A 26014-nucleotide genomic window follows, 5' to 3' on the forward strand; every position below is an offset into this window, starting at 1 on the left:
GGATGCGCAACATCGGGAGTAGTCAGCGAAAAGTGTCGTTATGTGTACATATGTATACTCCAGGATCCGACTGCGACTCCACCTACAGCGAGGCACCCATTGCCGACAAGGACGATGTCCGGGCTCCGACACCACGAACATGGAACGAAACAACGAAAACGAGGACGACGGCGCAAACAAGGAGAAAATGTGTACATAAAACAATCTCGTTATGTCGGCATTATCCTGAAGAATTCTGGTTCGTCCTCGTCACTCGTTGGCCCATAAATCACTCACACGCTCGGCATATTTCCTCCCCCCACCACTCATCCACATCTCCCGCTTGGCATAAGTTTGTCTCTTTCTGTCCCTCTTTTGGCCGCCAGCTCCTGCTCTATCTTTCTCGTTTCTTGTGTATTCTGTTTCGCTTTGTTTGCTTTGGGGCGCGCGCGTCGTGCTCTAATCTGATGTTGTCCTGCTCACACACATAAAACACACACAGATACACTCTTCTTTGTTTGAGGGGAATCTTTTTTTGTTGCTTTATTTCTTATGACCGCAAGTGAGAATGCTCTTTCTAAATAGAGTGCGAAAAAAAGGTTTTGAAAAAGGAAATTATGGGAATAGAAGGAAAATTCATATAAAATCGAGGACATCGATTTTGAGGAGCAGTAATATATAAAAATATATATAAATTATATACTACATTAACTAGAGATTCGATTTGGAATAAAATAGGTTAATACTTATCAAATCATCCGAATCATTGTATGGTTTTGATTGTAATATGGTAAATTCCAATATTCCTTATATCTGTATTACAGATATAAGTGCACCTGCAAAAACTTGTATCTACCAATTTTCGCATTTTTTTCCAAATATCTTCTATTAGTGGGTAACAAAACATATTAACACCTCCAAAAACACAAACCAATTAATACAATATCCTTTCCCTCAGTTCAAAAGCTTAGAGTATTCCCATTGCCGCCTTGCAGTTATTACCCATACACTGCTCTCTCGTTGTATTTTTGTTGTTGCAGCATTTTTTCTCTCTCTTTTGGTTTGCCAGTAATTCACCCCGCGGTGACATTTTGGTTTGACAGACAAGACGTGTCCTTCGTCCTTTTTTGCATTTCTCTGAGTCTCGTAGTCGTGGCTATGCGGCAAGTTTATCGTTTTGTTGTTGATACAAAAACCCCGCGTCCTCGTTCTCGGCCTTGTCCACATTCACCATCCACGTCCGCGTGAGGATAAAAGGATGTTAAGTAAATATCTTAAAAAGCCTCTCTCTCTCCCCCGCTTCAGCAATTGAGAAATTGCAGACGACGACCTCTGCAAAAATTCGCTCGTTCCAGGGCGAATGTCCGCTCATTTGCGAGGGCCATAGGAAAAGTTTAGGGGGACTGGGGTCATTCTAATCTACTTTTTGGACCACGACTCCTCCTTCTCCTCTACCTCCTCCCACTCTAGTGGCAGGACACTTTCTGACATAAATCATTTGCATACGAAATAAGAGGCCAATGCGAGAGAGCAGAGATGCCTGCGACTGAGCGTCGAAGATGAATGCGAGAACAACACCCAGAACGCAGCGGCGGAAAATGGGTACGGTACTAAGAGACAGGAAAATTCCTTTCAATTTTCGCACACACATACAATTTTATTAATTAAAACATTTTTTTCTTCTGTTTGTGATTGGAGGAGAGACAGAAAACGCAGAACCCCAGAGAGGATCGAGGAGCGCAGCAGAGCGGGCTTGGGCAATTAATTCCAAACATTCGGGACGCTTTTTCTTTGTTAAGTTTTTTGTTTTTTTCTTGTTTTTGTTTTTGGGTGCGCAAATTATCCATTGCTTTCCTAGCGCGAAATAAAATATCACAAACAGTTACAGCCCCCTCATAAATAATGGGAATTTATGCCACAAACAACAACACTCCAATCCGAATATCCGAAAATACGAAAAGAACACCAAAAGCCAGAAGCCAACTTTTCGCCGCCTGAAATTACCATTCAATCATTTTGTGATTGCCTCAAGCAGGAGAGAGCTCGGGTGTGGCACGGGCCACGCGTTTCTACCTTATTCAATTTGGTATTCTTAAGCAGAGGTGGGGGGGATTGGGTCGGTGGGATTAATTTCATTTGGTAGTTGGTTCTCTGTGCTTTTAATTTCTGCAATTTATTCTAATAAGCCTTCTACTTCGAATATATTTTGCATTCAAATTGGTTCCTTTTTCATCACGGGTTTCGCCTGTCGGAATGAGGTAGGAGCAGGCTACCTGGATCATTCCATTGGGATTTTTGTGTGCATAGATTTTGATATTGAAGAGTTTCAAAAGTCCTTAGAAGGCAAATATAATGATTGAATAATGAAGTAGGAAAGAATATAGCTTTATTTATATCCCCGACATCAAATAGAGAACCTTTCTCATGATTATTTTGTCCTATTTATTCCGATTTTAAAATATATTTTTTTCGAATTTACTTTTTGACAAATGTTGTCCTTCCTTTAAATGTCTATACAATAGCAAATTCTACCTATCGTTAACTAGATTTTTTTCTATCCTTACTTCTCTAGTTCCTTTGTTTTCTATTCCCTAAAAATCGCCAAACCTTTTGCCATGCTCCATAAAGAACTTACTACTCCCCCCAGCCAGAGATTTCTACACCAAGCAAATCTCATTTCAACAATTTTGCAATTTTAATCAGCTCTATCTTTATGGAGGTTTGGATAGCCCCAAGACTCCTACCATATCCATCCACCCATTCACCCACCCATAGTGTTGGCATTGTTTTAGGATACCGCTTTAGCTGGATGGCTATCTGTCATAAATCTATCACATTTAATGGCCGCCTCGGCCTCGCCTTAGCGCTGCACATAATTTTATGTATTTTATGCTGTAAATTGTTAGCCATAGCGCCTCACACACTCACACAAAAACACAAATCAGCTGCAAAAGCAACCCTCGGCCAGTAGGAAAGCCTGGAAATACCATCCCAAAAACCACACACCACCCCCGAAGGAATGAGGCAGACGAAGACGAGAAAACACGAAATTTCCACGCACATCTCTGAAGACTCACAAATTTCATAAAGTGGCAATTCAATCAATCAATTTTGACAGCAGCAACGGAGCCCAAACCCAAGCCAGTGGCAAGGTTTGTGTTCTGAGGGTTGGACCGTCTATCATATCGGGGTGGACGTGGACGGGACAGAGTTCTGAGCTCCCGTCTATGGCCATTTTAACCGTTATGCTCACGTACACAATCACACAACTCAAACTGATTTTCTTACCGGTGGGGGAGAAACGTCAGCCCAGGCCCCTGCCCTACCCCTACCCATTTTTCAGGGAGAAAAACCAAAATAAAGCAAATATATGCATATATTTCCCTTAGACCCTCGCCCACACTGACACACCTGCATCCCCCTTTTGGGGGCAACAACTTTAGCTTCAAGGCGTCAGGATCCATTGGCCATCAGAGTCCGCACTCCAAGCAGTCCGTCAGGCCGTAGACCAAAAGACTCCTGCCTGCTTGTCCTCACCACTTGGCAGTTTAAATATTTTTTAATTGCCTTGTCACTGGAACCCACCTTCTACCGCTTTTCCTCATCCACCACCATCCCTTTCAAGACATTTATTTTCTCTGCTTCTTGGTCTTCTTTGTTCTAACCCAGCTATTATCCTTATTTATTTGTGTTTCGCTTCTGTTTCATTGCTTTCACTCTGCTTTTGCTTTTGGCATTGTCCTGCGGATTCGATAAATTTTTCTGAAAAAAATAAAAAGCAGCCTAAAGAAGAATTCCAAGACAAAAGAAAACGAAAAGGGCAAGAAAAGTGACTAGGATTGGAGCGGAGACAAACGAAAGCAAAAGCTAATGATAATGAGAAGAACGGAGAAAAATGGGAATAGAAGAAAGTTAGAGGGAGGTCCAGAATGTGTACTAGTGAGCAATTGTGGAGTGATGAAAACCTACACTTTGGTGGATATTGGTGTAAAAGTTTAAGTTTATTTAATAATGAAACATCCTCTCCATGATGGATGAAAGCTATCTTATACAATCATAATATTAATGGGTGTGAGTGTATATGGAGAAGAAAACCATTCGAGAATACATACATATGTATTTGGCATTAATGAAATCTTACATGCTTATTCTTGGCATTATTAATGGCATCACTAAGGTAAGAAAACCTGAACAGCTCTTATTGATTTATAAATTGATCCCTTGAAGAATGCCAAAATACATACATAAGTTCTTCACTTTTAAATCCCAGCAAACATATCCACTTAAAAATTGTAGTTCCCCTGTTACTACAAAAAAGAAAATATCCGAATCCCATGTGGAAATCCAGTCAAAGTCCACCATTTCTAATAAACAAACAGCAAGTCCCCCGGCACAGCCATGTTTTGTATCTTTTTGAGTACACAAATAAATGTATCCCCACCCGATACTGCCAAGAATGCTTTATGCTGAGTATCTGTGTGTGTATTGGCCAAGTGCCTCGTGTCCGGGGTAAGTTCATGGCCAGTGAGCGTGGCCACGTTGACAGGTGATTGATTGACAGAACCTAAAGAGCAGGCGAGATGGCAGACAGGGCAGCGTGTGTCTGTCTCTGCTTTCTGGCTCTTGCTGGAGGTTGGAAAACATTTGAACGGCTGCGACTGCTCCGCCCAGACACAAAAGGAGGAACCAACATTCGGCAACCAAGAGAACCATTCATATGAATGTAAAATATATTCGCATGTGTGTGGGACTCTTGAATTCACATCCATGCAAAAACATGTTTTTGAATATATTTTGAAGATAAATAACTAGTATCTGTTCATGTAATGAGTACATACTATGTAGATATGGTGGATATTAATTTTTTTGTTGATTTTTCTCTAAATGCGATATGTGCATTTTTTTTACAAGTAAGCATATTTAATATTTAATTGAGTGCGTAATAAGATTTTCCATTTTTTACACACAAAACAATTACGCAATTAATTTAATTTTTTCTCATTTTTAAATACATTAAAATAAATCCCAAGCAACAACATTCAAATCTCTAACGGACATTTTTTCGTCTTTAATTGCTGTTCGAATTTCGAAGTCAAATCTAATTCGTGTCAATTTGTATGCCTACGAAATGGCTCTCACGAAACGTTCGAAATTCGAACTCGCTCTCCGCTCTCTTTCGCAATAACAAAATAAATCAGCTGTTCTTTTTTTGCAGCCGGCGTTCGTTTGTTTCAATAAACAAATAAATTCAATAAAATACGAATTTTACAACAAGTGGGAGTTATTAAAATAAACAAATTTGTTACACGGCAAGCAAAACAAACATTGAACCCTGCTCAGCAGTTACTTTTGTTGCTTTTATCAAGTACCCTACGAATGAACTTACCGAAAGACGCAATTTTCGCCAACAGCAAAGGAAGACATAAATTTAACAGTTTATTATTGGAATCGCTCACCGAAGCTGCATACTTTATGTTTAATACTTTACTTTATGCATTTCAATTAGTTTAAACAATAAAAACAAAAGAAAACAGCACTAATTGAAGCCACAGCGCACTTTTCACTAGCAACCATACGGCAACGCGTTTGCCAGTTCGAAATTCGAAGTTGGGCAAAGTCGAAACGAGAGAGAGAGCGCGAGAACGTGAGAGAGATTAGGCGAGTGAGAAATGCGTGAGTGCATTCGAAAAGTTGAGCACTTATGAGTTTGAGTGGAATAATTCTTACTTTTAGCAGTGGAAAAAAACTTTGAAATATATTGGAAATTACTCAATTAAACTTTACGCGATAATTAATGTAACTTTACACCTATCTTAAATATGGCCGCAAAACAGGTTCAAAAAACTTTATAATTATCTACAAATTAATCAGACTTAATTCAATCTACATATGTACATACATATGTAAAAACTATCTTTAAACAGGGGCCCAGGGGCATAATATTGATGCAACAAAATTCTACACATTTCCTGTGTCATTAGCAGCAGTTAGTGGGAGAAAGACAGCACAACAGGGCGAGGGCGATAGCAAGAGTAGGGGCAAGACAGTAGACAGCTAGCGCAGAACCTCACATTTTGTTGGAACGATTTCTCAAATGTCATTGGAATAATTCGTACATATTTCTGAAACATGTTTCAATTTTTTTTTGCTGGACATTTGAAAGAGAACTCCAAGAAGAGGGGGCACCTCTGGCTTGGTTGGGGGGGAGGGGCTACTGAAGGGGACTAGAGGAGAACTAATTGCGTGTTCAGTGCAAAAATCGTTTCAATTTATAGCCTCAGGTTAAGTTTATGCTCCACACACAAACACATATCCGTTGCCGCGTATATTAATGAAGCCTCAAATGAACTATCCGCACTGATGGACTCTCCTCTCATTCTCATGCTCAAGGGAGGAGGAGCAGAAGAGACTGAGACTGAGACTCAGACTACAATCCCTAGCAGCCAGTGCCCCTTGATTTATACGCTTCAATCCCACATTTTTATTTCTTTGGCTGCCATTTAGCTAAAATATTTCATATCTGCAGTGCATCGCCATCTCTCCTGTGAGTAGTCGTCTCTGAGCTTTTGACTCGAAGGCCCCAATGGAAAAAGAACGAACCTGGTCCAAGTGGAAGTGAGAGGCAGCAGGCAATGGACAGCCGCCTGCCCCGTAATTATGCGATTTGTTATTCGAGATTTGAGGCGATTGTGACTGTGAATCATGTGGAACTCAGTGGAGAGAGAGGGAGAGAGACAGAGAACTGGAGAGATGATTTAAAATGCGATTTCAATTCTGGCATTTCTGATTCGCCCTGGACTCTCCACTTGTGTCTGGAGTCCAATGGAGTGCCGATGGTGTCCCCTTCTGCTGTTCTTGACGACGACGACTCTCAGGTATCTGCCGAAGCATTGCATGCTGCTATGCCCCCTACACCCATGGAGGAGCAGAATGAGGGAGGGAACCATTGCATGTGCAACGGACGGACATTGGCATTCGCTGACTGACTGACGTACTTGGAGGCTGACTGATATGGGTGGAACCCAAAAACGATGCTCCAAAGAGGCAGCTCGATTGCCTCATTTTGCCTGTTTGAAAGGCAGGAAGCCTGCAGTATGTTTTAGAGCCAAACGAAAATATTGGTACAACGAAAAAGTGGTGGTAATAAATAACTAGTATCAAATTATTAAAATAGAATAGAATTATTAAAATATTATTCATTTCAAATAAATTTCAAAAATTTTAAATCGGAGAAAATATTCTTAAAAAATACAAAAGTAAGAGAGAACACTTTCAAGTTGTTTTTAATCACGGTACTCGAAGAGTCAATCGGGTTTATTGTATTTTTGGTCGAAATGTGTAATACACAGAAAGAAACGTTTTCTACCCCATTCAGCATCAATAGCCACGTCGATGAAGCCATGTCTGTCTTTCCGTTGGATTGGTTCAGATTGGATAATTAGTATTACCCGAATGACGAAATTCATGTTCAGTGCCAAAACCCAGCCCACCCCTTCCAGCAGCTCTGTTTATTTTGCTTGCCCATACTGTGAGTAGTTAGACGTGGTGAGACGTGTGTGAGACGTGATGTAGACAAAGATGACAGATGTAAAAAAAATCATGAGGTTCTACATATGTATCACACTAAGGTTACATACAAAAGTATGTACATATATACTGATTGAGTACCGGATATAAAAGTTGTGATGCGTACGAAGCGTCTCACAAACGTTCCTATTCGTTCATCTAGATTCTAGAATCTAGAATGACAGTATTTCCACCAAATTTCATTATTACACGTTAATATGTAACACGAAGTGAAGAGGTTTTACATAGAAGTAAGTGTATTTTAAACACACATTTCTTTACTTAAAACAATATCATGCGTATCTGCGATTTAATAATATCATTAATCATGACACCGAATCAATCAATGAACACCGAATGAAATAATAATAGATAAATAAAATACATATTTTCTGCTATTAATATAAGAAATTAGAAAAGGCAAGGCGGAAGTTTCAAATCGTTAGTGCTGGCACCCGACATGTCTCTTGCCTGCTACTAACATTTCCCCTTGAGTGTCTAAAGCTTATATACGATCCATGGGATCGACTGGGAGAGTGTTGGGCCTGGTGGTGGCTGGCTGCTTGATTGCGATGCATGAGGCCTGGGTTTCTACTTTAAGGTGGACTGAGGCGTCGTCTTCGTCTTCATCTAAATCGCGCCCGTCCGTCCGTCCGTCGTCTAGGTCGTCGTCGTCATCGGCAACGTCCATTTTGGCAGCAGAGAGAACATTGCCAGTTGTTGGGTTGTGGTGGGGTGGGTAGGTGCGGGTTGTATTCGTTAGCTTTTTGGCGGGGGCTCTCCGGGCATAAATCACTCTCTCGGCTTCGAAGATCCGAGAGTCAAGGCGAGTCTCCACCTCTTTATTTCGCTTCTTCTGCTGGTGCTGGTGGATCGTCTCGAAGTTCATTCCGTTGATTAATAATTAATTTGCCTGTTGCCTTTGATTGCCTGAGGTTATCGGTCTACCGGGCTCACCTGAAGACTCCTGGACTCCCGGACTCTGACTTCTTTATAATGAACGTTTCGAATGGATGGATGCCAGGGTGTGTGCTCTGTATGTGTGTGTGCTGCCAGGACATTCGTCGTACATCATCCCATCCCAAAAAGCGCGCCCAATGCTCGATGTTCGATACTCTTTGTCTGATTGCTTTGGCTCACAGGTTTCTCCCCCTCTTCCCAAACAGCCTTCTTCTGCTGCTCCCTCCTGCCAAACTCCAAACTGGTATTTAAGAACCAATCAGATCCCCAAGCAGCAGATTCCCCCAATAACAACAACTAAGATGGCAACGGCATAAATTAAGCAAAAGGTGTTTATACATTCGACAATAAATCAATTAGCAAATTTGTAATTATTATGTTCATAAATCTTCACAACTTCATGGCAGCCCGCCAAAAAAGAAACGTAGCATGAAAGATCCGAAAGATCTGCAGTGGGATTGCAAGAAATATAAAGGGACAGAAATTGTAGGTGTGGACAGCCGCAAGTCGGAGAAGATCGAAAGAATTTTCTTACTATTAAGGTTGGTTTTCCTGTGGAAAATGTGTATGGAAATTTAAAGATAAGAAAAAATGGTTATAAGGAAATTATGAAACGTAAATAAAGTATTTAACAGATTGAACAAAAGAGTGTCTGAAGAAAAGTAAGTGAGAAAGCACTTTCAGGGGAGAAACTTCCTAAATTTTTTCCTAATTATGGGGTGGGGTTTTACAAGCGAAATGTTTATAAAAATTCTAAGAAAACGAATACTTAGAAAAGTTTGTGAGAAGCTTCGTACGTGTCTTAGTGTTTTATTTTTAAATTTTACGTTCCACATTTTACATTTTTTCTACATATGTATGCCATCTACATCTACATACATTTGTTCTCACGCCAACACGCTCTTTTAGCTCGTGAAAGCATGTGCAAAAAGTAAAAAAAGCTGCTGCACAGGGTGGGGGTGGTCACAGCAAACTAGTTTTTTCATTATGTCTATAATAACGATACAATATGATCTTAATTCGGTAATCTGATAGATATGTTCGTTTCCTACGGAATGAATGGAATGCTTTCTTTTATCTACAAAATTGTGGATACTGTAGATTTTCGCTCTTTGTGGTGTCGGAAGGGGGAGTGGTAAATTACAGTGAAATACACTTGTATCAGTGTTAGCATACAACAGACTGGACTAAGAATTTGGTGGCTTTAGCTCCAAGCGCCAAGCGCCTCTACCTAACCTAACCTAGTCTCGCCTATTGATGCTGTTCAAGAATATATATACTTTATGGGGTCGGAAACGTCTCCGTCTGTGTGTTACATACATACATCCCACATACAATATACCCTATTAACTCTTCGACTACCGGGTATAAAATCACTCCTATAGGACCTAGAACGATCTTCTTAAAGCTTTTCATCAGTATTCTTAAATGATAGCAATTCCCGTTAGTTATATTGTTTAACTTTTTCATATGAATGAGAACTCCCATATGAATTCCTCAGTTACTAAATGATTTTTCAAGAATTTTCGTGAAATTTTGCATGATATTTTTTTTATTTATTCTACATTTAAATGAAAACCTTCCGTCTCTCGTGTATTAATTCGATAAATGTTCTGCCACCAATCATTCACATACTTTGCTGCCACGCAAAATCTTCCAGTAAGTAGCATCGGCTCTGGATTTAAGGGATGTGGCCCAAATGACCTCAAACCCTTTGTTTCGTTTAACGTTTCATTCGTCATTGAAATTCAGTTGGTGGTGACGCCCACAATTTTCGGTGTGTTAATGCGCCATTATTAACACATCATAACTTAGCACGCGCTACCAGAATAAAGTTATCCAAAACAGGACCAAAAGTTGCCATCAATCAAGCCGAAAGGCCAACACCAGTCGACTCGTCCAAGGGGATAAGCAAATGACGTGGATGCAGACAGCTCCAAAGGGGGGCAAAGTTACCCCACCATATACCCCTATCATCCTAACCATCGTACATCGTTTATTTATGCATAACACGATGCGAGGGCGAAGCCGCAAAGTGATTTTAAATGGGGGCCATGGCCGAAACACACACAAACACGAGCCAAATTCCAGGCCCAGTTTCTCTGCCTTCAAAATTTGTTTTGATGAAGTGAGGACCACCTATAGGAGGGAGAAAGAGTGCCAAACCTTTGAACTCTGTCGGCCACCAGAACCATTAAAAAAGATGTTCGCTTAAAAAGCAAAAAAACCAAAAAATGCAACGCAAATTCTTTGTAGTGTGGGTGGAGTATACGTTTGCAGTTTTGTTCAATTGAATATAAGTGCAAACAGAAGAGAAGCATAAAAAAGTGTAGAAAAACAAGCTGAAACACGGGCAGAAAAGAAGGAAGCTAACAAGTGTTACGTTCATTTTGGCAATGTATCTTTAATAAAGAAAGTATAAAAAGGAAGATTGTTAGACAACTACAAATTTAAGAGCTTAGAATAGGAGAAAGTGCGACTATGAAGATGGCCCCAAAAAATCTTCTTAAGGCAGGAGTATGACGAATGCTGTTTTTGCATTTGAAATTCATTTGCAGTCGCTGAGACCCATAACTGGCAGTAAATAATCATCTAATTGTTATGAATATTTGTTTGACACGTTTTTCTAAGGATCCTGAAACACTCTTATTGCGGGCCTTTTCCAGCCAGCGCAGGACACACTGCAGTGAACAAAACACCAAACACAAACAATGGGTCAACGCTTGGCCAAGAAATTCGGCAAAAAGTTCCGTTTGTCTTAGACTTTTACTGTTACTTTAAAGTACACTTGCAGAAAGTACAGGTTTTGTCAGAATGTTCTTCCAATTCCGCCCCAATCGAGGTAGAGGCTTGGTACTTCTTGGTAGCCATTGTACAAAATAAAACACACAAAGCCAATCTACTTGCAAAATAGTTTTTTTTGCTATAAAGAAGTCTCCAAACCTAACTATTGGACCTTTGGCCCTTTGATAACACAAAACTCAAAGTGTTGCCCGCGGAAAATATACTTTTTCCCCCAATTATATTTGTATGCAATTTTCTTCAGTCAATTATCTCAACGACAAAACAGGCAAAGAATACTACCAAGTTGTATTTCGTACAAACGACAAATATTAAATCGGAATCTCTGTGGCGCTGTATCAATTCAAATTCAATTTCAGTTCCCCAATGCAGAGAGGATCCTCTCCATGTTCGTTTTCCTGTACTCCTTCGAAGCCAAAACTCCCCCCCGTTCCCGTTCCCTTTGCTGGAAACCAATTCAATTCAATTCGCAAATATAGCAACTGCAGTGAGAACGAAGGATGAAATTATGGTCAGTGCCTTCTGCAGTGGTTCCAGCTGCTGTTCGCTGGCTCCATTTGGGGATTGCCTCCTGTGTATTCCCCACTCCACGTATGTATGCGTCTCTGTATCACATAAAACTCCGTAAAATGTTCCGTGGAGTAAATCTAATTTCGCTGGACAAGTGACTGTCATTGATTGCCGATATTTAGGAGTCTTGCATCGGCAACAGCAGTACAGAATAGTCCTGGGGTCCTCATACTGGCACTCCCTGGTCCCTGGCCGTAAACCCACATGTGTGTGGTGCGTGGTGTGGAGGCGACAGGATTATTCCAATCGTCAATCGTGTTGCGTGTGTTGGTCCCGAAATAAAAATGGTTCGAGTGCGTTGCACACACAGCAAAACCCCAACGAACAGTGGTTAATATAGGGAAATTTTGTATGGAAAATAGGGCAACATCTCTTTACACTTTTCCTGAGATTTTAAAGTACGAATTATGTGAAAAATACGGCACAAAAATCAACATATTTGAATTTGAAAGCTTAATATTCCTAGACCGTAAGCTGAAACCACAAACTGTTTGGGTCCACTGTATAGAAGCATTTATCGGCTTTGTAGAATGACAATGTTTATAGGCAGATTTAAAATACACAAGTTGTGTGAAAAAAAGAAGCACTAACTTTACAAAAAAAGGCTGTTTCTTTATATTTTTCCCAATGTACCCAGTCACCATTCGTTGCCCGATTAGACGTCCCGACCTAGAACGCATCATTTCATACCCGTCCGGACAACGGGCGACGTTGGTCAACCCCAGTATCCAACAGCTGAACCCAGCAGAGCCCCATTCCAAACGCCAATTCTAGCACCAGTATTCAACTACCAGACAGCGTGTGGGCGGTACACAAACGGTATTCATAGCTACATACATATGTAAATATGTCTGTGTATATGCATTGGAATATGCGTGTCTCTGTACTTTTTAGAAAATAAAATTGCATTTTCATGAACCCTTGGGTTGTGGAATTTATCTGGCGCACAGATTTTCGCACAACGCACAACCAAATAGGCACAGGCACAACACGCATGATGCATAAAGCGAATAAATAGATGCAACCCGGTCTGCATCCAACCAACATAGCATCCCCTGCTTCAACCCCAAGCAATCTACCACCATCTCACCAGAAGCAGCCCCAGCCACAGCCCCATCCGTATCTTCTTCTGGTGGACAAGGGCCCTGGACATGCGTGCATATTTACGAGTCGACTGTGGCGGCATCAGCTGCACCAAAAACTCGATTGACTCAACAGAATGGGTCCTGGGTCCCGCCACACAGTCACGAAACACACACGACTAGGGCGGGCAATAGGCCGACTGCTGGCCTCCCATTTGGCGTCACAAAATAATTACCAGAGCCCTGGACTCTGGACTCCACTCGACTCGACTCTCCTCGTCGTTCTTCGGTGATTGAGTTGGTAAAACGTTGCACTCGATTTTGATTTTTTGTGGGGCGGAGGTTGTGCGCGGGGTTAGCTTTCCAAAGGAATTTATGCGTATGGCCCTTTCGGGTTCCAAAGTTTTGTCGGTTTTTAGGCTAATTTGGGCTGCAGCCTGTGATGCCCCAGCCGGATACAGGCTTCCGAAACACACACACACACGTGAGTGAGCAAGATTTAGTGGCCCACATAAATGCCAAAAACGAAATGCTCCACTACCAAATCACGGATGCCACCAATGACACGCCCCACTTCTCTCCCCCGGCATCCCCACATAAATACATATATTGTAGGAATGGCCATGACGTACCCAGTGACGTTAGGCCAAAGATCTGTGCTGAGGGTCTCCATCTCCTCTCTGGGTATCTCTCTGGGAGTGTGTGTGCCTCTTTTGGGTGCCAAGTGCAGACAGACAATTGGTTGAGGGGCCATGCCACAAGTGCATCAGGGAACCTCATGATTTCACTATAAATGTGCATATCGCAAGGCTGGGGTAATAGCTATGCTTTCAGGTTGGGAAAGAAGTGAAGGCAGAGAACACCTTGTTTAAGAAATGTTTTTGGGCAAGCTAACAGTGAACAGAGCATGTTTTCTTGGGGAAACTGAGAGTTTAAGCGCTGTTCAAAATGTGTTTAATTATGCTAGATGACTGAATCTAGTAGATAATAATTAATTAATGAATAATGTTAAAGATTTCAGTGGATTAAATAAGCGTGCAGCCAGAGCAGCAAGATATCAATTTCCCTATAACATCTTAAAGATTATGAAAGAATTATTAATGCTGCTAAATACTGATGACAGTTTGAAGGTTATAGTGGAATCAAGTGCAATAAATATAGAGATATAAATACCATTTTACCCATTCAACTATGGGTAAAATGCCCGAATTTTTGGCATTAATGTAATTTTTGTTGGGTTAAATATTTGAATGCGACTAAAATTTTCTGATTCCTAAATATCAAGATAAAATAAAAATGGTTTTAGAAGATTTTTACGGAGTACCATACATTTTTTGCGCGCTTTTAAAGTCGGCTGATTTTGAGATGCTTTTACTTGTGAAAAAGTGCGTGAAACATTGAGCAACTTGCTGCTTTAATTGTAACTCAATTTCAAAGTTTAAACAAAAGTATTGAAATTGCAAGTGTGTTCTGTGGAATATTACTCTTGCACAACACACCACTGCACAAAGGTTCAACTTTTTACCCGTTTTTGCCCCTTTTCGGAAAATTTTAAAATTTAGCAGATGCTTATGAGTTCACTCATAGAGCGCTGCTTGAGGCCTGGACCAACAACAATCGTGAAGCAGACGCAATACAATTTTATAGTTCAAGGAGTGGTGACAAAAAATGACTAACCAATTATCCAATTTATTGCTTAGCGAAATGCAATTGTACGTTGGAGCGATTCCAATCAAATTACTTTTAAATAAACAATCATTCAATTAGTCAATCAAATATATTTTCTTACAGTTCTTAAAGTTCTTCTTCTTAATGTCTTAAAGGATCTTTTATTATAATTTATCCTTTGAGTACCCTTTTTTATAATAAATACGACGTAAATGGGATAGTTCGTATGGAGGCGGGAGGTAGGCGGGGTCTAAATGACTAATTTTTTTCCGAAATTCTACTTTAGTCTAACGAACATTCGTGCCAATTTGTAGAGCTCTAGCTCTATTTTTGGGATTAATGTCAAAAAAACGGGCTTGTTACCCATAGTGCATTCATTAAAATGAGCAAGAATTCCTAAGAATTCTACGTTTATTTATTTTCCAATGCCTTTCGTAAAATAGGCCTACATTTAGTTATTTCCTTCTTAGAGCAATGTCACATTTTCTTCACTTCCTTCCCTCCAACTTATCTCATGCCACTTCCGGGAACTTTTCTCCCACTTGAGGACCGCTGTTAACTGCCAATCATTCAGGATTTAATCGTTGGCAAACAAGTGTCTCTAGTCTGCTGTCTGTGGTCCAGTACCCACATAAGTCGGCTCTGATCTCGATGGTTGCTGTGATTTTTCACGAGGAGACATCGTCAGCATCAGCATCAATCGGAGATCAGTCACCGTCTTTATTTTGTTTGCCAATCTCCCCCTTACAATCACCAATCCAATTGGCCAAGTGCATTCACAAGAGGCAAGTGGGCTTTGGCTTTGCCTTTGGCCCAGGCAGCTGTTTCTCCGTTGATTTGCCACGCGTTCCCACCACATTGGCACCCCTTTTTATGCCGTTGGTTGCCAGTGTTTCTCCTCTTTCTAGGGGCTTCTCTCTCACTCAGTCATTGTCGTCGATGCCAATAAATCAGTTTGATTTATTCACCTTCGCTGCTCGTTCGTTTTTCGATTGTTGTCGTCGTCGTCGTCTTTGCTTGTGGTTTCGTCGTCTTCGTCGTCGGTTGTCGCCTTGTCGCCGATGTCTTTTCACGCGCGTGCTTGGGATCTCTTGCTGGGTCTCTCTGGTCTCTACATCTCTGCGCCCCAATCGCGATGTGCCAAAAGATCACCTGAGAGCGTCGACCAGTACCTCTCGTCTTGTCTTGACTCTAATCCAATTTAGAGGCTCTTCGCTGCAGCTCTTCCAGAAGAGGCGCACATATTGCAAATACCAATATCGTGACTTTTGATTTCAAACTAAGATTATTTCTCCTATCTTTTGGCTCCTTGGCTAGTCTGAGATGGCTAGCCCCCCGTTAAATCCACGTTTTTGAATGTGTGTTATATGCAAAATTATAGTTAATTTGTTTGGGGTCAGCATGAGCTATGGCATGCTCTCGATTTCAATTTTTAAGAAATAAAACATTCAACAAAATGTTTGCTTACAAATTGAGTAGGAAGCTTAGAGGGAGAATGGAGAGCCATACAATTATGTTTTTTAAGGGGTAAGACAGGCATGAGAAATGTATGTTCAAGTTTGTAGTTTAATGAGTTTTGTCTAAGTTTTTTAATGGGAAGATAAAAATCTATTTGGAGATATTGTAAAGATTTTTGTGAAACGGAATATCAAATGATACGATTTTAGAAATAATACTGAAGAGAATCGTTTATACTTTAGGGATTTTCGGGAACTATTCTCAGAAAGCTTGAGTTAAAGCTACCATTTATTTATTATACCCGGTACTCGAATAGTAAATAGGGTATATTGTATTTGTGCGAATAACGGTTGTATGTCACGTACGGAAGGAAACGTTTCCGAACCCATAAAGTATATGTATATGTATATTCTTGATCAGCATCAATAGCCGAGTCGATAGAGCCATGTCTGTCTGTCCGTCTGTCCGTCTGTCCGACTGTTCGTCTGTCCGTCTTGTTTGTCGACTGGTTCTCAGAGACTATAAGAGCTACAGCCACCAAATGTTGGCTCCAGACTGCTGCATGCTCACACTGAAACCAGTGTATTTCAAAAATTAGCCCCGTCTCCTTTCGGGAGAAGATATGTGGATGTAGATGACATATGTTCTTCTATCTGTAGAAAAAATGTAAAATTTGAAAAATCGGTACTGAGTACCGGGTATAAGTTGTGAGAAGAAACTTATGAAGCGTCCCACACGTCCCTTCTCGTTTATTTATGTGAGTGCTACTAGATTTGTGTACATAGATTTTTGTATCTAATCATTTCAGATAGTTTTTAGATTTTAGATTATCTAAACAGCCCTGCAGTTGATATCCATATGTAGATCTTAGTCATAAAACGCACTCCGAATGAAATAAGTCACTTAACTAAAAAGCGTCACTGTCGTCTAGAACCTCAATTACAGCATAGACGAGATGAGACTCACAAGCGATTCATGAATGAGATTCACAATTCTTTAATGAATCAACAGCGAGGGAGAATGAGGAGGAAGACGGAGAATAGAGAACGAAGCATTGCCATAAATGAAGCTGCCGCCATGGCGGAGCAGCAGCAGAGTTTTGGCAACTAGGTCATTGTCTTGTCTAGCCGTTGCATTGATGGCGCTCCTAAATGCGTAAATATGCTTCCAGTAGGTAAGCGAAAGAGTAGTGTAGGAGGCTGTCAATGGAGTGGAGTGGCATGATGAAGAGCGACTAAAAAGCGGGAGCTATCCCAGGGATAGAGAGAGAGAGAGAGAGAGAGAGAGCGCTGAATGAATGAGCCGCGCCAGTCGAGCCAAGAGTCGAGCGGATTGAATGATTTATTTTTGACAGGTTTTTAACTTAAAATTAAAACGGTAAATCAACTTTTGACAGCGGAGGCTGCGACAAGGCTGCCAACAGCCAACAGCACAGCATCAACGTCGTCGTTTTGCCCGTCGCCACTGCCACTGCCACGCTGCTGCTGCTCTTTTGCTAATGATGATGATGATGCTCTACGTCGCACTACGAATACGAGTATGTGTGTAAGTTCGAGTGTCTGTGTGCCTTTTTTGAGCGGCGTTTGACTGTACCCAAATCAAGCGACAACTTTTGCCACTTCTGCGATGGGTGGTGGAGTGAGAGAGGAAGATGGGCACTGAGAACTGCCAACAGTTGGCGACAGTTGGCGTCGCTGCCGAAAAATGTTGTCGCGACAAAATGTTGCTGTCGCTAGACTGCCTCTTTTTTGTTTCTTCCTCAGTGTCTTTGTCATGGGAGGTACAAAAGATTTTCAAGGAAGCTTCAGGAATGGATCATGGATCATTATGTGGGATATAGAGAGAAAGCTGAAGCTTGAAGAAAGCTCCATGAGTGGATAGATCCAGAAATAGACAGCTTCATATACATACATATGTATGTAGTCCCAGCCATGACTTCCAAGCACATTTGATAGGAAAATCTCCCTCGATTTCCCTTGATGGTTTCACCATTTTTTATACCATATATTTCATTTAAGTGTTCCTTTGAACATATCCTTTTTATCTAACAGAAATTCACATATCCGCTTAGAATAGCTTTAAGTCTTCTCTAGAAACTGTAAAAATACTTAGAAAAGATAATTTAATCCTGTCCCGTGCCTTCAGTCATAAACGATTGATGATAGACAGCAAAATATGGCTGAAAGAAAGCTGATAAAAACCAGAGATAAAGAGACACTCATATCGGACATTAAATGAGAAAAAATATGACTTGAGATGAGGAGAACGATCCTATCATATCAGACTTAAGATTCGGAGAAAGAGTCCATCATCGTACTATCGACATCAGAGACGACCCAGAAAGAGACGACCCAGAAAGAGACAAGACAAGAGCAAAATATCGATGCACTTGATATATGTACATTTTACATAAATGATTTTATTTTGCACCCGCCCCTCACTGTTCTCTCAATCCCTCTACGCCCTGTCACTGGCATTTCTTCACTGCCACTTGCCACCACCACACCGCCTCTGCTTAATACGCTGAAAACAAAGCCATAAATTGTCTGTCGCTTAATTCTCTGTCATCTGAACTGTAATAAATTAATATACATTTCTTGTCAACCCACAAAAAAAAGATAAAGAGCGACAGAAAAAGAGTGCAGAGAAATGCCAAAGAACTGCATGAACTGTTCAAAATGTTCTCTTCTACATTTTGAAGACATGGAATAAATTAAATTTACAAATAATTATAAAAGACTTACCCGTTTCATGGCAATAATAAGTTAGTATCTGGAACCTTTTAGATTGGAAAACAAAATAAAAATATTTCTGAAATAAAAGTGCTAATAAATAAAAGTTATTATTAAAGTTTATATATCTGCTGTTAATTAAGAAAGATCTTCGATGGAGTTTGGAGCATACATACATATTATGTATATATCTTTAAAGTAGTCCTTACTCACAAACTCTATACTCTTATTTGGAGTTTATGGTAGTTTTTGATCAGCTCTACTCTTAGCTTAACCTTAATTTCTTTGCACATCTACATTCAATTAACTAAATCCTTTCATAATCAATCGCTGTTCATCAATCAATTGTGATAGCTCACTCACTAACTGCAGCAAACAGATCTGTATACCGAGATATGTATATTCATGATTAAGATCAATTACCAGGCTGAAACTTCACTAACCTACTGCCTGGCTGGCTGGCAGCTGGCTGATCTCTAACCGGTTGCCAGTTACATATTAACGCATAAGCTTTTATTTTCCATCCCAACCTTTTCAGAGTCCATCAATAGTGACAACTGCTCGAGGTAGGTGGGGCAGGGCAGCAAGAGAATTGCAAGCGGAGAGTGGTTCACACGGCATCCAAGCAGAATGCAGCAGCAGCTCGAAATGATAATTGATGCATTCAAATCACCTGAGCCTGAGCCGTGATTGATTGTGGCAGGTGTGCCCAGTCATGTGTGGAACCAACGGACAGAGTCAGAGTCTCAGTCTGAGGCTACAGCGAATTCCAATGTCCAGCCTAAATGATTTGATGTTGATTGACAAGCAGGTCAAGTCAGTCGGCGATCGACGGTCGGCATTAAGACTTCCGTTGCAGACAGAGAGGGAGATGCTGCGGACCAGCAGGTGCCTGTACTGGCGACAAATTTACGGTTGGTGCGACAGGTTCATTAATTGATGTGCACACTGTCGCCCCACGAGCTCCGCTTCCAAGAGCAGCTCCCTCTGCAGATGTTTGCCCGAACGGGCGCCAATGTTGCGTGTGATGGCCCCTGCATTTTGGTGGATTTCTTAATCGATATCGAAATGATTTACGTTTGCATGCCTAATGAGTCCACATAAGGACGGACAGATGTTAAGACAGACACACAGTCGAAAGTCGACGAATCTCTGCATAAACATAGATGGTCCCCGGGGTTTCCTTTCCCGCACAGCTTTTGGCCCTCTCTCTATGTCTCTTTTGAGTAGCTTCAAGTTTCTGGCTTCTGGCTATCAATCTCTGACATGTATTTATACATATACCCATTCTCTGTTTCTCTGTGCTCAAAGGCACTCGCCTTTGCTGCTTTGATTGGCAATTCAATTAACGAATTAGTTATTTGCATGCCACATAAGCCCGTCTTATGTTCTTGACTGATTTTTTTTTTTTTTTTGAGAGTTTCCTGTGCAGTGTTTGCTAAAATCGATCTATCTTTTGGCTAATAAGTGTTGCCTGGGAGTTTCCTGTTCTTAGACTTTGAGGGGTTGGTGTGGCAGTTCCCTTTGCTAAAATGGAGCTCTTGAGAGTTTCCTGTACATGTTCAGTCATCTTTGTGTGTCGACTGCTCCATCCTATTGGTTATTTTTTCTACGTTTTAATACAATTTTACCTTTCTCAGTAAAGACTCTAGGTTGACAGCAATCCATCAACATCTAAGGGTTGTTTTTTCTTTAACAAGGGTGTGCCGTTTTCACCCTTAAAACCGGATTGATTTGTAGGACGGTAGGACGCATGGTAGGACCATAAAAGTGTTTGTTTTTTTGCGGATGAGCAATAGTTGCAAAGTATAAGAAATAAATACATATAATGTTTCAGTTATAGTCCCCGTAATATGTACCATTAACCCCCAATGTATGTGCATCATACTTATACATATCTCCTGCTAGCATCCGCCATTCAGGCCAGCTTCCGCTCCTAATTACTGCACATGTGATCCGCACTCATTCCAAGCAAAAGGAAAAGGTCCTTTTGCCAACAGAGCTTTATAATTTTCTATTGCTTTGAGAACAGGCCCATGTCTCATCCTTCAACCCACAACCCCTATCTGCTACCCTGATGGACATGGCATTTCAACGCATTTTATGCTGAGGCTCTCTCGTCGCATGTGCGGGTGCTGTGGACATATTTATGTCGCATTTGGGAACATTTCATCCTCATAAATATTATTCATGCCCTCGTTCGCTCTTAAGGGCCACCCAGCAACCATTACCACCTTACAGACAACCAACCCAGCCAAACACCTACCCCTCGATACTGCTGAGCTTTCAAAAAATAAAAGTGGAAGGAAGGAAAGTTCTCGCTTTTGTTACATGTGAGGAAAAAATATCAAGGAATCCATCAGATAAGTTCGGGTTTCTCCCTCTCTTTCTGTGCTTTCCTTTTTACCAGTAAATTGTCAAAGTGACAGCTGAGAAAAAGGAAGGAGAAGGAGAGAAGGCAGCAAGAGAAAAACGGAAATAAAAGGGAACTTTCGACCATCACCTTGTCTTTGGGTTTTCTCGGGTGGCAATTCCTTTGGTTTGATTTCATGTTGCGTGTGATATATCACAGTCCTCTGCCTTCGGTTCTCGGAAACGACATTTTGCTTTTATTTTACGCTTATCGAAGTTGGTCCTTTTTCTTCGGTGTCCCTTTCTCTCTGTCCCCTAAACCACTTTGCTACATTTAATTTATTTTTGTTGCCTTTCGTTCGACGCCATCAACGGCGTCGTCAGTCTGCCACTCAGTTAACTCTGACACACATCTTATTCAATCTCCACTTTGGTCTCCCTGTCTCTCTCTCTGCCTTACTTGCTCTAGCCATCTCTCTCTCTCTCTCTCTCTCTTTCACTCTCTCTCTATCTCTCTCTCTCAGATGGCCATTGCCATCTCTTTCATTTACTTGTGTGTTGCCAATGTCTTTCGGCATCAACTTCAATTCATTTGCCGCAACCAATAAATCACTCATTTCATTGTAGGTTTCCTTTCTCCTACCCCTAAACACAGTGGTGCAAGAGACTCGCTCTGAGAGTGTACAGTGATACAATAGCGAACGATAAAATGGTAGAGGTGCCGTGGGTTTTTTACTCTTGGAGCTTTTTGCATATCTTTAAATTTATCCATTATACATTTGATTGAATTGTTTTTTTTTAATGATTTTTGATATCAGTCTGTGCACATTTCTTTCTCACATTTGTTAGGGGCATTCTTGTACAGATAAGACAGAACTGTGCATGATAAAATAGAAGCTTAGAAGCAGCGTTCCCCATCATTTTCTAAATGAGTTTGCTCGCTGAATCACAATCTTCAGCTTGGTTTTCCTTTGCTCAGTAGTTGGAGCAGTCATCATTTTTTAACCATTTACATATATTCCTTATTTCAAATGAACTTTCCACCAGTGTTGCTATATCAAAGTCAAACGAAGCCACGATGTTGTCAACCTCAGTATGTCAGTGGAGGACTTCTTCAGAGTTGTTTGGGGGCGCCCATCTATACTCTGGGGTTCTTGGGCCCTGCTCCGATTTGATTTCGACAATTTTTTTTGTAGCGGGGGAAGCGGGGGAGTGACCATCCTGGTGATGGCGGGTATGTGCTGGGCTGTCTCTGGCTCTGGGACAAGTTTTGCTTGAAATTGCAATGACGTCAAGTTGGCAGGCTTCATGGATATGTCAAAGCGTCCTTCCCGCCCCAATATACTATACTATATCATTGGCAACTTCTTCTTTGTGTCCTTCTTTGGTTTTTAGTCGTCTTTTTGCGCTTCTGCTCTTCTCTGGCCTTCCACTTTCTCCTTTCGCTTGTACGTTGGCACGAACCGAGAGTTGATTGTGTAAAAGTGCGAAAACGAGACGAAACACTTCTTATCTGTCTGGGCCCATCGATAGATGTCATCTTGAGTGATTTACCGTCAATTGGGGATGCTGCCTTCAATGAATTTTTGCCTTTTTTTTCTCTTTGTCTTTCTAGCCAGCTCTTGCACTTTTAAATTTTCTCTCTCTTTCTGTCCCTCTTGCCTTCTCTACAGATTTATGTTTATATTTATTTATGCTTCGTTTCGCTTGTATGGAGCGGAGTATCTTGTATCTTTTCCATCACCACCACACACACACACTGTGGCAAAAGCTATTAAGCGTCGTCGTCTCTGCCGCTAAGTGCAAATTCGAGCCACGGAAATTAATCAATACGAGTATTAAATGTCGTCTCCGACTCAAAAGTTAAACTGTGAAGAGAATTTAAATTTATTGAATTCATCTGAAGGATGGTGGAAATATTGGTTTTTCTGCAAAGACTATGACGGGGCATTCCTGTTCTTAAAATAAATTTTGGAAAGTAAGAAGCAGAGGTAAAGAGGTGCATCTGAGTTTGGGTCACCAGTTATTGAGTTCGCAGTGGATGGTCACAAATTTAACCATAGGTATATTTTGCAAGCGTAAACATATCATTAATAACATAATGACTGATCTAGACCATCTCAAAATAGTAATGTAGGAAGAGCTTAAAATTGATATGATAATTAACGGTCACAAAATGCTTAATTCTATTTTACATGGACTTTTAAACCTCACATCTTCACGAAATAAACAAATCTTATTCCATAATAAAACCATCATACATACACATACCACATAATAAAATTCATCATATTCAAACTATGTATTCCACATCAAATGATTCAGGCATATTTACCAGCCTCGCTGATGTAAAAATCCATCGGTAACCCAACAAACCTAACAACTTGTTTCGCTTCAGTTAAGGTAAAACCAATTATTAGCTCAACTGTCACTTGCATTTGACAGGCTTGATTATTAGCGCCGAAACCTGTTTCAACAATAATTTAAGACTTTGTCTCTTTGAGAAAAATCTTTGAGGCCGGTGACAAGTGGACACCAGACTAACAGACAGACAGTCATTGCATTGGTCAAAAACCCCACGCACAAATCCAAACAGACTGACACACAGAGAGACTCAAATTCAAGTCGGGAGCAGAAAGAAATGTCACTAAAGGCACTTAAATTTATTGATGGATTATAATAGGTTCTAATATATAATAATAATATAATAATTCTACTTCAAGCATGGAGGCACGAGCCAAATGGAAACACTTTCCAGACATGGCAATTTACATGACGATTATTAGCATTGACATTTCTCTCAACTGCAGACGCTGCTACATCAGGCCCCAGACAATTGCTAAACAGAATCAATTAGACTCGAGAAGGGGTCTGGATATGCCAGATATTCAGATACGACGCGAGTACGACTCTGAGTATACACAATGTAAAACACATGTTTGTGCCATGGAGAATAAGACATTACTTCTCTACAAATATAAATGTGCAATTATTTATTTTTGCGCTGCCAAATTGATTTTGGGAGATGACTGGAATGAAATTGGGCATGATCAATTAAAAAGTGCAATTTTTAATTTGAATTTAAAGCCATTTTTGCGTGTTAAAATATCCACATAAAAACTCACACACAAGTTGTAACCCCAAAACCTTTGTAGCCGCCCCAACCCTTCACAAATCATTACCCCAATCGAAATGTCCTTTTAATCCACTGCAACAATTGCTAATAAAATCTGGAAATATCCTACATCCTCGACATTGTTTGTTTGTTCTCTGTTTTTATGATGAACTTGTTACTCCAAAGGCTTTATTTCACTTTACTATATTTCTGGCGATCGTTCCACTCGATTCCCTCTCAATTCCATCCACATAAGACTTGACAATTTATAGGCCTGGATCGGATCCTACTTTTTTTTTGTTGCTTTTACTTTTGATGAGATTGGAAAATTTTGCATGTCGACAGAGCCGCCAGCAGCAGCATCAGCAGCAGCAGAAATCGCCAATATCTTCATGCTGCTGTTTTCTGAAGCTGTTGCTTATTTTCCCCTCGGCTGTTGCATAAAAGAATATGTAACATATGTAAATACCTAAATATTCTTTTTTTGCTGTTGAAGTTGCTTTTTCTACAGCGCCCGCGCCTGCTGCAATTATTCAAAAAATCGTTTAAATGATGGCCAGCAAGCAGCAGCAATACCCGGTCCAGGGCTTTTTAGATGAACGTGTTGTTTTCTAGTTTGTGAGCTTGTAAATTTGCATCACCGAGAGCACTGTTCTCCCTGCCTGATGGCTTAATGCTCTGATGGCTGGGTGTTTCAACCCAGAAGCGTTTTAAGCGGCCACGCAGCCAACACACACAGGCACAGGGGGGGGGGGGGGGGGGGGGGGGGGGGGGGGGGAGGTCCAACCGAAACCCACATCATGGGCACGCCATCGTTGTGCCGGCATCTCAACATCATCAACATGCAATGAGGCATCCACTGAGCGCGCCACATATGGACCCTCTGAGCTCGGACGATTGGCAAAAGGCAGATGGAGCAACAGTGGAGATCTGTGGAGGATCTACAGCAGGCAGCCACTGCATCCCCATCAGCAGCAGGAGGGATGGCATCTAGCCAGTATAATATGGTGTTTCGTGTTAATATGCAACATTTATGATGTTTTTATACCCGGTACTCGAAGAGTAAATAGGGTATATTGCATTTGTGGGGAATAACGGTTCTATGTAACGCCCAGAAGGAAGCGTTTCCGACCCCATAAAGTATATATATTCTTTATCAGCATCAATAGCCGAGTCGATAGAGCCATGTCTATCTGTCCGTCTGTCCGTCTTGTTTGTCGGCTAGTTCTCAGAGACTATAAGAGCTAGAGTCACCAAATTTTGGCTCAGGACTGCTGTATGCTCACACTGAAAACAGTGTATTTCAAAAATGAGCCACGCCCCTTTCCGCCCCCGCCAAAGAGCAAAAACCTCCCAAATACCTCCTACAGTTTTGAAGATAAAAGAAAACTAAAAACGCCATTCCATAGGAAATGGCCATATCTATCAGATCACCAAATTGGGATCCTATCGGATCATTATTATAGCCACAATGGAGAAATTAATTTACAGTGGCTAAACCCACCCTGTCCCGCAGCTTTTGTTGTTATTTTTACATTCTCTCATTCAAACTGCCGATGCCGATGGCTCTTCCGACTTTTAACCCACCCCGTCCCGCAGCTTATATTTGTTTTTTTTTTTTGTGTACGGGCGCTGCCTCTGCCTCGAGTCTGCAGTGTGTGGGTCTAGGGAAGGGCGGCGAGCTAACGGAGAGTGTTGGTGTGAGAAGTGTTGTAGATGTAGATGACAGA

General features: G+C 41.0%; 1 protein-coding gene across 2 annotated transcripts in view; it reads right to left on the bottom strand.

Moving 5' to 3' along the window:
- The window catches only part of LOC117591075 (zinc finger protein 263), a 53364-nt gene extending 47804 nt beyond the window's left edge, over positions 1-5560 (bottom strand). For both annotated transcript variants that reach the window (XM_034284176.1, XM_034284177.1), the window contains exon 1: positions 5366-5560. In XM_034284176.1, coding sequence (XP_034140067.1) covers positions 5366-5403 — 38 coding nt within the window. In that variant the 5' untranslated portion in view covers positions 5404-5560. The remainder of the gene's footprint in view (positions 1-5365) is intronic.
- Positions 5561-26014: the final 20454 nt, after the last annotated feature.

The sequence above is a fragment of the Drosophila guanche genome, unplaced genomic scaffold (genome assembly GCF_900245975.1).
Source record: "Drosophila guanche unplaced genomic scaffold, DGUA_6, whole genome shotgun sequence".
NCBI classification, from domain to species: Eukaryota; Metazoa; Arthropoda; class Insecta; order Diptera; family Drosophilidae; genus Drosophila; species Drosophila guanche.